The sequence below is a fragment of the Papio anubis genome, chromosome 10 (genome assembly GCF_008728515.1).
Source record: "Papio anubis isolate 15944 chromosome 10, Panubis1.0, whole genome shotgun sequence".
NCBI classification, from domain to species: domain Eukaryota; kingdom Metazoa; phylum Chordata; class Mammalia; order Primates; family Cercopithecidae; genus Papio; species Papio anubis.
This window is the reverse complement of record NC_044985.1, coordinates 72203188-72216373: the sequence shown is the minus strand read 5'-3', so window position 1 is coordinate 72216373 and position 13186 is coordinate 72203188. Positions and strand designations below refer to the sequence as shown.

Sequence of the window (13186 nt, the reverse complement as noted above, 5' to 3'; positions counted from 1 at the left end):
AAAAACAATATCAGAGGGCTATGAGTAATTACATTCATTTGTGATTTAAAACAAGTATCTTTCTTCTTTCACTTTATATACTCATGAATTATAGGTTATTTTTCTTAATTCCTAGAACAATAAAATATAATCTGCTCTTTACCTCTTTGTGAATATTATATTGTAGCATCAAGATTTAGCTATTCTAAAGGGAAATTATCATATTATACTAACAACTGCATTTGTATGAAACTGAAATAAACCAACTTACTATGTTTATTTGGAAATCAATATAATATTATGATAAATCCTTATTCTAAATTTGAAGAAACAATGATTAAAGGTCTTCTCTCAGGAGTTTTGGATAGAAATAGTCTTAAATGCAATAAATCAAAATGTTTCTTAGATAAGTGTTAAAAATGTTAGAAATAAAAGTAACTCAAAAGGATAGAATATATTAAAACTAATTGTATTATATATTATTTATCTTGTTATTTCTATTTGTATTACTAATATTTTTAATTTAATTTTTGAAATTTACTAATATAGCCAACATATTTTCCCCAATATTTTGATGAATGCATAAGGGGGAGAAAAAAAATGTTAACATTTACATGAAACAAATTGGCTTTTTTTTGAATCTGCATTTATTTGGAGTACGACTTCTCAATCTTCAATATTTTGTCTCCATTCATGTAGCTTTGTATGTATCTTATTTTTCATGGGAGTTTAAACATTTAGGATCAGTACTATAAATAGAACAAAATCAAAGATTTATTTTACTATGAAACATATAAGTACAAACTGGAAGGAAATATTGTATTACTAACAAAGTATTTTCAACATTAAATTTAGATTTTTTAAATGCTGTTAACAGAAACTAACTTGATACCCTTAATAGGTTCTTCTTTTTTTTTTTTTTTTGAGACTGAGTCTGGCTCTGTCGCCCAGGCTGGAGTGCAGTGGCCGGATCTCAGCTCACTGCAAGCTCCGCCTCCCGGGTTTACGCCATTCTCCTGCCTCAGCCTCCCGAGTAGCTGGGACCACAGGCGCCCGCCACTTCGCCCGGCTAGTTTTTTTTTTTTTTTTTTTTTTTTTGTATTTTTTAGTAGAGACGGGGTTTCACCGTGTTAGCCAGGATGGTCTCGATCTCCTGACCTCGTGATCCACCCGTCTCGGCCTCCCAAAGTGCTGGGATTACAGGCTTGAGCCACAATAGGTTCTTCTTAAACTGGGTGAATGTGAAGACATAGAGAAAATGGCACATATTTTTGGAATGTAAACTATTTTATACTATTTGAATAATAATGCAGTATATTTATATTAAACTTGTTTATGGGGTACAATGCAATATTCTCAAGTATTTCCAATACAAAAGATGAAGGGCCAAGAGAATTGGGGCTATTTGTGACTACTAGAGGGAATATATGATAGTCGTACTTGAGTGAAGTATTTTGAACAGCAATATATTCTAAGTTTTAAAAAAATATTGACATTGACATTTAACGTGTGAAATTTGTATTTTCTATATGGATTTTCATCTTAGCTATACTTTTTGTGATTGCTAATGGATAGTAATATGATTAATTCAAGAATAATTTGCACTTAGATTTGGAATATAGTCTTGCTTTTATACATTAAAAGAAGTAAATCACAATACTTCTTCCAAGGCAATAAAACACAAAACAAAAAAACAAAAAACACCTTTAGGAAAACTAAAAAGATGTCCAATTTCTCCTTTTAACTCCTTCACTTAATTCTTTTCATGTCTCCTTTCCAAAACATACAAGACATCTGAGGAACATGCGAAGTCTAACTAAACTCTCACCATGATGGGTCATACTAATCCTGAGGTAGAGAGTTATTAATAATTTCTTTCTCCATAAACCACTATTACGTGAAAACTGATGAAATTGACTCTGTTATAGACTCATATTGCAGTGACCTAAAAAGAGTATACCAAGCTGCCTCTGCTGACAGACTAAAATAATCACAATATTAAATTTCGATGGATAAGCTGCAGTTCCTACAATGACAAAATCTGCATCCATATATCGAGTGCTGATAATTTAGTGCTTGTTTATTACATAACCTCAAGTATGAGCAGTACAATTTATAAAACCTGAAGGATTTCCAAAATGCATTCTTACTGTCATCCTCATTTATATTTTGGCAAAAACATGACAAAATAAGACTCTTTATATTAACTTATAGATATGACTAAATCTTGAGTAGGAAATAGATATGATGGTCCTGGTCACTATATATGTTCATAGAAGGTATTAGATATATGAAAATGTGCAGAAATGGGAATATATAGATTCTAAAAAGAGTTCCCCTTCTTTGAATTAAAGTAAAGTCACTAACTCAATATTGAACACTTACATGAAGGAAAATGTCAACATTTCAACATATTTGACAAACATCAATGTACTTTGATTGCTGGGTCAATAAATTTAGGTTTTCAAAATGCATTTAGATGAATAACTCATCAAGAAATATAGAGTAAATTCATTATTTTTGTATCATCAGAGCTTACAATGGTGAAACATCTACTTTTGAGTACTTTAAATTTAAAACTAAATGCTGGTTGATGAATAGATACATTTGAATAAAATGTTTGTTAAAAAAGAAAGTAACATTTAAATATTAAATTTTAAGTGCTGTGCACTATGATATCTACTCGACAGTATGTCAACTAAGTTTAAAAAATGTAATTAGTTGAATTATTTAATCATTTATTCACATGTTATTTTTATGCTTTTCTACTTAATGATTTATATTTGATGTAATAAATAGAATATATATTTTTTTAATTAAAAGAGAAAATTAACTTAGGGAAAGAATCTAAAACAAAGACAATCATTAAAATTTAATCTATGATTATATTTGACTAATTTTTAAAGAGCTTTTCAAAAGAGCTCAAAATGATATGACTCTAATATATTCAGCACTCTTCAGAATCTCTGAGTAACTCTAACACCATTAGAGCATTTGAAAAGAAAATCAGTGAATTCAATCAAGAAATACAAACTTACTAATTCAGAGATTAAATAAAAAAATAACACACAATTATGCTTAAGTTTTAAGATGCTCTTTTTTCCTTAGGCTTCTGAGGTCCAGGATCATTTAGTAAGATTACATGTGATGACCAAGTATACTGGGTATGTATGAAATAAAGAGTAAGCTTTTATTGATAGAAGACCATCTTGCTTTGTTTAGGATACTGTACACAGTGTATGTTGATGGTAGTTTTGGAAACATGACTTAAATTAAATATTCTCTAGTGATATAATTATAGCTTATAGCTCCAGCTTATCCAGATATACAAATACTCTCACAAAATTTAAGTTTTTTATCTCAAATTAAAATTTAATGAATTATAATGCTATTGATGGAAACCAGGAGCAGGGGCTCTAAAATTTTTTTCTTTAACAACTTCACCCAATGATAAAGTCAGAACTGATTGGTAAACTTAAGGTAAAATTTTCAGTTTCAAGTTCTAACTACAGGTTGGGGCAAAATATTAATGAATGAATTCCTGATACTAAATCATTAGACCTGAAAAATAAGAGAAGCCAAAAGAAATTGAAAGTGAATGAAGCAAATCGGGAAATAACAAGTGCTTCTGCTTCTTGATTCTCCGAATCACTCCACTATTCCCATAGTTGTACTCCCACTGTGTTCAAATGAGACAAATATACAATTACTGGTTACTCACATTACTATCCAACTCTTGAGATTTCTTAATGAAAAACCATTCTAAACCCCCTTCAAATAAACAGTAAATTAGAAATGTGGAGTTTCAACTTTAAAGCAATAGGAAAGGAGGATTGTTAGCATATATATAAAGAAAGGCCTAGAAGTGTTTATTAAAAATAACTTAGAGTGATTAAAGTGTTAAGTTGTGATGTAAGATTTCTATTGCTTTATTAAAAATACTGTAGGTTGGGCACAGTGGCTCACGGCTATAATCCCAACACTTTGGGAGGCCAAGGCAGGAGGATCACTTGATGCTAGGAGTTTGAGACCAGCCCCGGCAACATAGCAAGATCCTGTCTCTATATAAAATAAAACAAAAATTTCAATACATCATAGAATTATTTATAGATTTTGTTACTAGTAAAAGGAATGAAAGACACACTATTTTACTTTTGGTACTTTTTTTACATTTAAAAACATTTAAAATTTTTAAAATATTTACAAATCAGAAGCAGCTACAGACTATAATCAATGTCATTTTGCTTTCCCCTTATTCGGAAAAAATAAGTAAAATAATAAATTTCTAGCTTCCCAGGGTTGAAAAGTGCCTTAAAGTTTACGTTATCTAAATTCTCACTGAATACATTAATCTTCTCTGCCACATCCAAATGTTTGAACACCTCTCACTTCAGAGACCAAAAAAAGCTAGCAATTTGAGTAATTTAATTAAACTTTTACATGACTTTCTTGGAATTCTTTTTCCCTATATTAAATCAGTGACATTATCATTTACACCTATTTGTCCTTTACTAAACTCAACCCCATGGCTAAATGGCAGTCCTTCAAATATTGAAAGACAGCTCTCATTAACACATGAATGGTTCTCAGTCATGCTTCCTGTTGCATGGCTGAAAGTCCTGAAGTCATCTCAGTCTTTCTCATCTGGGCATGTTACTATGTGTCAGTTAACACTGTAACCTTTTAAAGGGAGAACACACAGTGCCTGAATGCCTGATATTGAACAGAACACTAGTCATGGTTCTGGACTATTCATTATCCATACATTAGAAAATGACACAGAGCCTTTGATAATCACACTGTTGACTTTATTCTTCAGCCATTTTTACTCACACAGCATTTAAGGTGCATCTTCCAAATAACAGCAATATTTGAATCATGATAAAAGTATTAGATTATCTGGGCCCTTGTTTGACAATTTGCAGTATCTTAGTAAGTTTATAGGGTGGAATAAGGCCTAACTTGTCATTTTTTTCTTCACACATCTGTAATCCTACTATAGCATTCATGTATCATTACCTTCTATCTATGAATTTGATTATCATTATTTAAGTATTCTTTCAATCATCTACGAATTTGATTATCATTATTTAAGAATTATTTCCCAATTCATTAATAATGTAAAAGAGGAGAGAGCCTGATGCCCTCCACTAGAGAACTCCTTTGAGAATGAAAAGGATACATTATTTAAACTTCACTGACATCAACAAAGTTATACTTATTTTTCTATATTTGTAAGTGCATCATAAAATAGTTTGTCAAATGCCATGTTTTTCTGCCCATTAAGAAACAACATCTAACTAGCTGTTTCTTTCAGTCTTATAGTGATCATTATAATATACTGCATTCATAGTTATTTAAATTCCTACCTAAAAATTAATAACAAACTTATTTTGGCCTCATTGCTTTAAATCTATCTACTACCAATCCTCACATATTATTCAATGATACATGAAGCCTGTGCACACTCACACACATAATTATGAATGAATTTATGTTACCTTAATCTTATGTAAGCCCAGGAAATTTAGTATTATATGGCTACATAAGCTAAAGTTAGAACGGAGTTTCAGATAATTTTATTCTTTGCAATTTCACAACAAGCTTCAAATTGGCAGGCGACATATTATCACATATGTATTGTGAACTCAGTGTAATAAACAACTTTGATCTTTCACTAGGGTGATAACTGGAGAAAGCTAATTAGCAACATTTGCAGATTTGTGTTGCTCTAATCTAACTTCATTTCTTGGCCAGGTGGTTGAAAAACAAGAAAAACTGATTTCTTAACATCTGTGCTTTACGTTCATAGCAACATTGGCTTGACTCCCAAGTTTTAAAAAATGACCACACTTACCTTTCTTCCTGCTAAAAGCACGGTTCATGATGAGGATCAGCCAAATAAATGTTCAGTTCCACGCCTTATATCCTGTAAAAGTGACAAAATATTAAAACATAAATGAAGGACTGTTGACTGACCTCTCTTTTGCTAATGTGGTTTTAATTACAAAGCCTTTTTAAATTTTTAAAAATATTTACAAATAGTATTCTATAATGCTTCAAAGGACATTGGGTAAGGAAAAATACAAGTACTTAATAATGTGAGTGGCAAAAGCAGATAGGAACAGAAATTCCTCCAAAGTTCTTCAATTTTGTCTTTTTTCTATTATACATCCATCATAAACTATATTTATTTGCAAACTTAAGGAGAAGAAAAATCGATACTTTTTCCTCAGCTTGTTGATAAGAGGTGTGTATATAAACACTTGATTTTTTATTTAACTGAGGCCCAGAGAAGTTTCATGTCTATTACAAAGTCACAAAGACAGGTGATACACTAGGAGCAGTGGTTAAAACCATAGGATAAAATTACCTACCAATTAAGATTGTTTTACACATTAGGAAAGATACGAAAGTACCTGGCACAGTATCCGGCACATACTGAGCTCAGAAAATATTAGCTACTCTCTTTGTGTTAGATACAGCATGGGATCCAAATTTAGTGCTCTTTTTATATGCATTATTTATCCATCAAAGAGGTCCTCTTAATACCTGTTGTGTAGTGTATTCACTATGAGGGTTACACATCAAATTCGGCAGCTTAGGTAAAGGACTTTATGCACTGTTGTTCAATTGAGATCTTTCAATTTTATATATTTAATGACTTCGTGTACAAAACAACAATAACAAAAAGTTTTCTGGAGTAATTCCCTCAGAGACTCAGAGACAATTCACATTAAGGTCTGAGAAGAAAGTTACGATTAAATATTTATTGGCACTGTATTGTAATCTATATTTGGGGTCCATAAAATAGTTAATCTTACAGATACAACACTCAGAAGTAACTCTGCTGCTCTAGCAACAAAGTATTCATGAATTAACATTAAGATAGCCTTTCACTTCTACTTTATCTTCTATGAGGACTAGTGTTACAGGTATATTACAGGGTAACACAAATTTTTTTTAGAATTAAAATATTTTGCTATTTTTCAAAAATTGGCATTTTTTTCATTTTTTAGAATTCAACCACAGTAAATAAAACTGTTTAATAATGTTCTTCCTTGATAACCTAGAGACCTGCTTCAACAGAAATCAAAGGAAACTCATGTGTTCAGTGTAAGAGCCCAATTTGGTGTGCTTCCATCTGCAGGTGGCAAGACAGTAACTGAACTCAGGGTAAAGCTTTCCTCACTCTCTGCCCACTGTTGCCTAGAGATCTCAGCTAATAGAGATAAATTCACAAGAGACCAAAAGCTTTGCATGATTCTGGAAATAGCTTCCCCCATTCCACTCTAAGACTCAAAGTCTGACCACCACTTCCTGCTAGGAGATCTTCGTAATTTTATCATATTCTTTATTCCTAAGTATGTCAGTCAACACAAGCAGCTCAGGTTACTCTCATCACTCAGAATCTAATTCTAATGCATTACATTCTGTAATCACATCTTTCACTTCTCCTATCATCTGGAAACATTTCACTGTGTCATCTGGCATTCACAGTAAATCATTATCAAAATGCACTCAGCGTTTTTTCTAAAGATTTTATCCTCTCTGCCACTCTTACTGAAACCTAGTTGTTGCCTGAGCAAACTAGTTCTACTGCAGTCCTTTCAAGAGGCTGGCTGTTTATCTCCCACACATATTATACCAACAGACCAAGAAATGATGCATTTTCAATTATTGTACTTCTCTTTTTTTTCAAAACCCTTAATTTCTTTGAGGATTTTGCCATCAGACTATATATATACATAATGGAATATAACACAACAGAGAATATAATATATTTGGTATCATTTCAAAAGTTACTTTTCACCTATATCTTAACAGACCTGGTTATTTATTGAGCATATCCTGAAGAAATAAGGAAAAAATTTTAAAAAATTAGTAGAAAAAGAATATAATATATGCAAATGTAAAATTTGTGTTCTCTGGAAAAATAAAGTAACAAAATACTATGAAGTTTATTAATCAGCAGACCAAATTTAGTATACCTCTGCACTACTCAAATGTCATCACCATGAGGTGGACATTTTCAACAAAAGAAGATTGTGAAATATAAAAAAGGAGTTTAATACTACATGATTAAAAAATTCATAAAATTAAATAATAGTGTGACTTTTAAATTAAGAAAAATAAAATATAAACAACTTGGGGACATATAAATAGAACAAGAATAACAAAAAAAAACCTTTCACATAATTATATAAAGTTCATTTGAGCAAACATGGAGGATATATGACATGACAATACTGTGACTCTAAAACACCAAAAGCACTTTTGCTTGCTCAAAAAATGCATAGATACAAATGTCAATATATATCAGATAAGTCATTCTTTCGAAATAAACTATAACTTAACTATCCAAACACCACTTGTTAGCATTTTATTTGATCCACTGTGCACTCTACACTGTTTTTGTAAAACACATCTTACAACTCCACCAGAAAACGTGTAGATATTAGCTACTTTGTTCAGTACCCCAATGTGTATAATACAATACATGACAGTACGTTGGCATTCAATATACTATTTATTATACGTATTAATAATGCATATTTTAATGTACTTTTATAATTGAAATAAAATACATAGTTAAAGTTTTAATGTTAGTAAGTTAAGAAATACAATTCTATGTAAATTGACTTTATCTCAATTTATAGTGTAACATAAATCCTTCTTTTTAGAGACACTTTTCACAAATATTGTTTTAGTAACTACAAATACATGTATGAATCATTTCCCTAGTAAAACGTTACTTTGGGGAGGCAGAACAAGATGGCAGAATAGAAGGTTCCACTAATTGTCTCCCCAACAAAGACATCAATTTAACAACTATCCAAACAAACAAACAAACATACAAATGCACCTTCACAAGAATCAAACATCAGACGAGCACTCACAGTGCCTGGTTTTAACTTTGTATCACTGAAAGAGGCACTGAAAAGGTAGAAGGAACAGTTTTGAATCACCAGCATCACTCCTCCCCTACCCTCCAGCAGGAGCATTTCTGAGTGCTGGGGAAGGGAGACCACAGCAATTGTAAGGCATTCAACTCAGTGTTATCCTGTTATAGCAGAAAGCAAAACCACACCAAACTCAGTTGACCCCCGGCCATGGAGGGAGCCTTTAAAACTGCCTTAGCCAGAGGGATATGTCTGATCCCAGCTGTCGAAACTTTAGTTACCACAAGCCTCGCCACTGTGGGCTAAAGTGTTCTGGGGCTCCAAATAAACTGGAAAGGCAATCTAGGTCACAAGCAATGCAAGTTTTAGTTAAGTCCGAGTGATGAACTGGGCCCAGAGCCAGTAGACTGCTGGGGCACATGACCTACTGAGACACAAGCTGAGACAATTAAGCTCCAAAAGAGACCCCTTCTTTCCACTCAAGGAGAGAAGAGGGAAGAGTGGAAAGGACTCTGTCTTTTGCAGCTTGGATAGCAGTTCAGTCCCAGCAGGGTAGGACATCTGTCAGAGTTATCAGGTACCTGTTCCAGGTTCTAGCTCCAATACAACATTTCTAGACACCTTGCACCAGAAGATAATCCTTTGCCTTGAAACGAAAAACTCAGTACTAGTAGCCTTCATTACCTACTAACTGAAGAGCCCTTGGGCATTGAATAAGTGGCAGTAATACTCAGGTGGTACATTGAGAAACTTGGGTGAGACTCTGAGGCTTGCTGGCTTCAAATGAGACTTAGCACATTCTCAACTGTGGTGGCTATGGGGTAAGATTCCTTCAGCTTGAGAAAAGTGGAGGGAAAAGTAAAGGGGACTTTGTCTTGCACCTAGATACCAGCTCAGCCACAGTGGGGCAGAGAACCAACTGGTCTCTTGGGGTTGCTGATTCCAAAACTGGGCTCTTGCACAACATTTTTGGACCTGTCCTTGGCCACAGGAGAGTCCACTGCCCCAAAGGGTGAGTCTCAGGACTGGCAAGATTCACCACAAGCTGACTAAAGAGCCCATGGACCTCAGGGTAACATCAGCAGTAGTCTGGCAGTACTCACCGTGGGCCTGTAGTGACAGTTGCCATGGGGTGAGGCATACCTTCCTTCGGAAAGGGGCTGAAAGAATGAGAAGGACTGTGTCTTGTGGTTTCAGTTCAGCCACAGTACAACAGAACACCAGAAAGACTTCTGTAGTTTTTGACTCTAGTTCATGGCTTCCAATAGGCAACTCTGGACCTGCCTGGGGCCTGGGATAACACAGTGCCCTGAATGGAAGGACAGAGGCCTAGCTGGCTTTGCCACCTGCTGATTGTAAAGCCCCAGGGTCTTGGAAGAAAACAGGCAATAGTCAGGGGTTACAGCAGGTTTTGGGCAAGAACCAGTGCTGTTCTGGCTTCACGTCTCACCCAACACAGTCCAGGGGGTGGGCTGAGGGGTGCTTGTGTCACTCCACCCCACTTCAGGTGGTTCAGAACAGAGAGACAGAGAGAGAGAGAGAGACCCCATTTGTTTGAAAGAAAAAGAAGAGAAGAAGGGAAGAGGCCAAGTCTTTGCATGGTGATCTGGAGAATTCTTTCAGATCTTGTCCAAGACCATCAAGGCAGTATCTCTATGAGTCTCTAAGAACCACAGCATTACTGGGCTTGGGGTCCCCCCTAAAGCAGATACAGCTTAGATCACAACATCCAAGTCTTTTTGAAAATCTGAAAAGCTTTTTCAAGGACAGTTACAAACAAGTGCAGACTGCGAAGACTACAATAAATACCTAACTCTTCAATGCCCAGACACAGATGATCATCTACAAGTATTAGGACAATCCAAGTAAGCATGACCTCACCAAATAAACTAAATCAGGCACGAGAAAACAATCCTGGAAAAACAGGGATGTGTCACCTTTCAGACAGAGAATTCAAAATAGCTTTGTTGAAGAAACTCAAATAAATTCAAGATAGCACAGAGAAGGCATTCAGAATTCTATTAGATAAATTTAAGAAAGAAATTGCAATAATTAAAAAGAATCAAGCAGAAATTCTGGACCTGAAAAATGCAATGGGCATAGTAAAGAACACATTAGAGTCTTTTAATAGCAAATTTGACCAAATAGAAGAAAGAATTAATGAGCTTGAAACCAAGCTACTGAAAAATACATGGTCAGAGGAGACAAAAGAATAAAAGAAGTAAAAAGAATGGAGAATGCCTGCGGAATCTAGAAAATAGCCCGCAAAGGGCAAATCTAAGTGTTACTTGGCCTTAAAGAAGAAACAGAGAAAGAGATAGGAGTGTAAAGTTTATTCAAAAGGGTAATATCAGAAAACTTCACAAACCTAGAGAAAGACAGCAATATCCAAGTACAAGAAGGTTATACAACACCAAGCAGATTTAACACAAAGAAGACTATCTCAAGGTCATTAATAATCAAACTTCCAAAGATCAAGGATAGAGACAAGATGCTAAAATCAACAAGAGAGAGGAAACAAATAACATACAATGGAGTTCCAATACATCTGGCAGCAGATTTTTCAGTGGAAACCTTATAGACCAAGAGAGAATGTCATGACATATTTAAACTGCTAAAGGAAAAAAATTCTTTTATCCTAGAATAGTATATACAGTGAAAATATCCTTTAAACATACAGGAGACATAAAGATTTTCCCAAACAATAGCTGAGTTATTTCATCAACACCAGACCTGTCCTAGAATAGATGCTAAAGCAAGTACTTTAGTTGGAAAGAACAGAATGTTAATGAGCAATAAATAATCACCAAAGATACAAAGCTCACTGGTAATAGTAAGAACACAGAAAATCAGAATATTGTGACACTGTAACTGTGGTATGTAAACTACTCTTAAGTAGAAAGACTAAACCATGAAACAATCAAAAATAATAACTACAACAACTTTTCCAGACACAGTACAATAAGACATAAATGGAAATTTAAGAAGTTTAAAAAGCAGGGACATAGTTAAGATGTAGAGTTTTTATTTCATTTCTTTTTACTTGTTAGTTGGTTTATGTAAACAGTCTTAAGTTGTTATCAGATTAAGATAATTTGTTATAAAGTAGTACTTGCAAGTCTCGTGGTAACCTCAAACCAAAAAACATACAAGAGATACACAAAAAATGAAAAGCAAAAAACTAAATCATATCACCAGACAAAAACTCCTTCAATAAAAGGAAGACAGGAAGGAAAGAAAAAAGGAAGAGAAGATCACAAAACAACCAGATAACAAATAATAAAATGGCAGGAGTAAGTCCTTAGTTATCAATAATACCATTGAATCTAAATGGACTAAACTCTCCAATCAAAAGACATAGAGTGGCTAAACAAGGGTGGGGGGCAGTGGGGGGACGAGTCATTGATCTGTTGCCTACAAGAAACACACTTCACCTATAAAGGCACTCATAGACTGAAAATAAAGGTATAACGCTATTCCATGCCAATAGAAGCCAAAAAAGAGTAAGAGTAGCTATATTTATTTCAGATAAAATAGATTTCAAGGCAAAAACTACAAAAGGAGAAAAAGAAGGTCACTATATAATAATGAAGTGGTCAATTCAGCAAGAGGATATAACAATTTTAAAAATATAGAGTTAGACTCCAATATAATAATAGCTGGAGATTTCAACATTCCACTTTTAGCACTAAACAGATGTTCCTGACAGAAAATTAACAAAGAAACTTTAAACTTAATCTACACTCTAGACAAAATGGAAGTGACAGATATTTACAGAACATTTAAGTGGTTGCAGAACACACATTATTTTCCTCAGACCATGGATCATTCTCAAGGGCAGACCATATGTTAGGTCAAAAAACAGTTTAAAACATTCAAAAAACTGAAATAATATCTAGCATCTTCTCTGACCAAAACTGAATAAAACTAGAAATCAATAACAAGAAGAATTCTGAAAACTATACAAATATATGAAAATTAAACAACATGCTCCAGAATGATGAGTGAGTTGTGAAGAAGTTGAGAAGGAAATTGGAAATTTTCCTGAAACAAATGACAGTGGAAACACAGTATACGAAAACCTATGGAATACAGCCAAAGCAGTACTGAGAGGGAAGTTTATAACCATAAGTGACTCCATCAAAAATGAAGAAAAGCTTCAAATAAACAAACAAATGATACATTTTAAAAATTAGGAAAACAAGAGCAACCCAAACTCAAAATTAGTAAAGAGAAAATATCCAAATAAATCAAATCTGACACAAAAGGAGATTGTACAACAGACATTCAGCAGACATTCAAAG

General features: G+C 33.7%; 1 protein-coding gene across 12 annotated transcripts in view; it reads right to left on the bottom strand.

Moving 5' to 3' along the window:
- Window positions 1–13186, bottom strand: part of GULP1 (GULP PTB domain containing engulfment adaptor 1) — a 308512-nt gene that overhangs the window by 114062 nt on the left and 181264 nt on the right. For all 12 annotated transcript variants that reach the window (XR_001893457.3, XM_031651397.1, XM_031651399.1 and 9 more), the window contains one exon: window positions 5837–5908. Coding sequence is in view for 11 of the 12 variants with exons in the window: in XM_031651397.1 (XP_031507257.1) it covers window positions 5837–5864 (28 nt within the window). In the remaining variant the exon portion in view is untranslated. The remainder of the gene's footprint in view (window positions 1–5836; window positions 5909–13186) is intronic.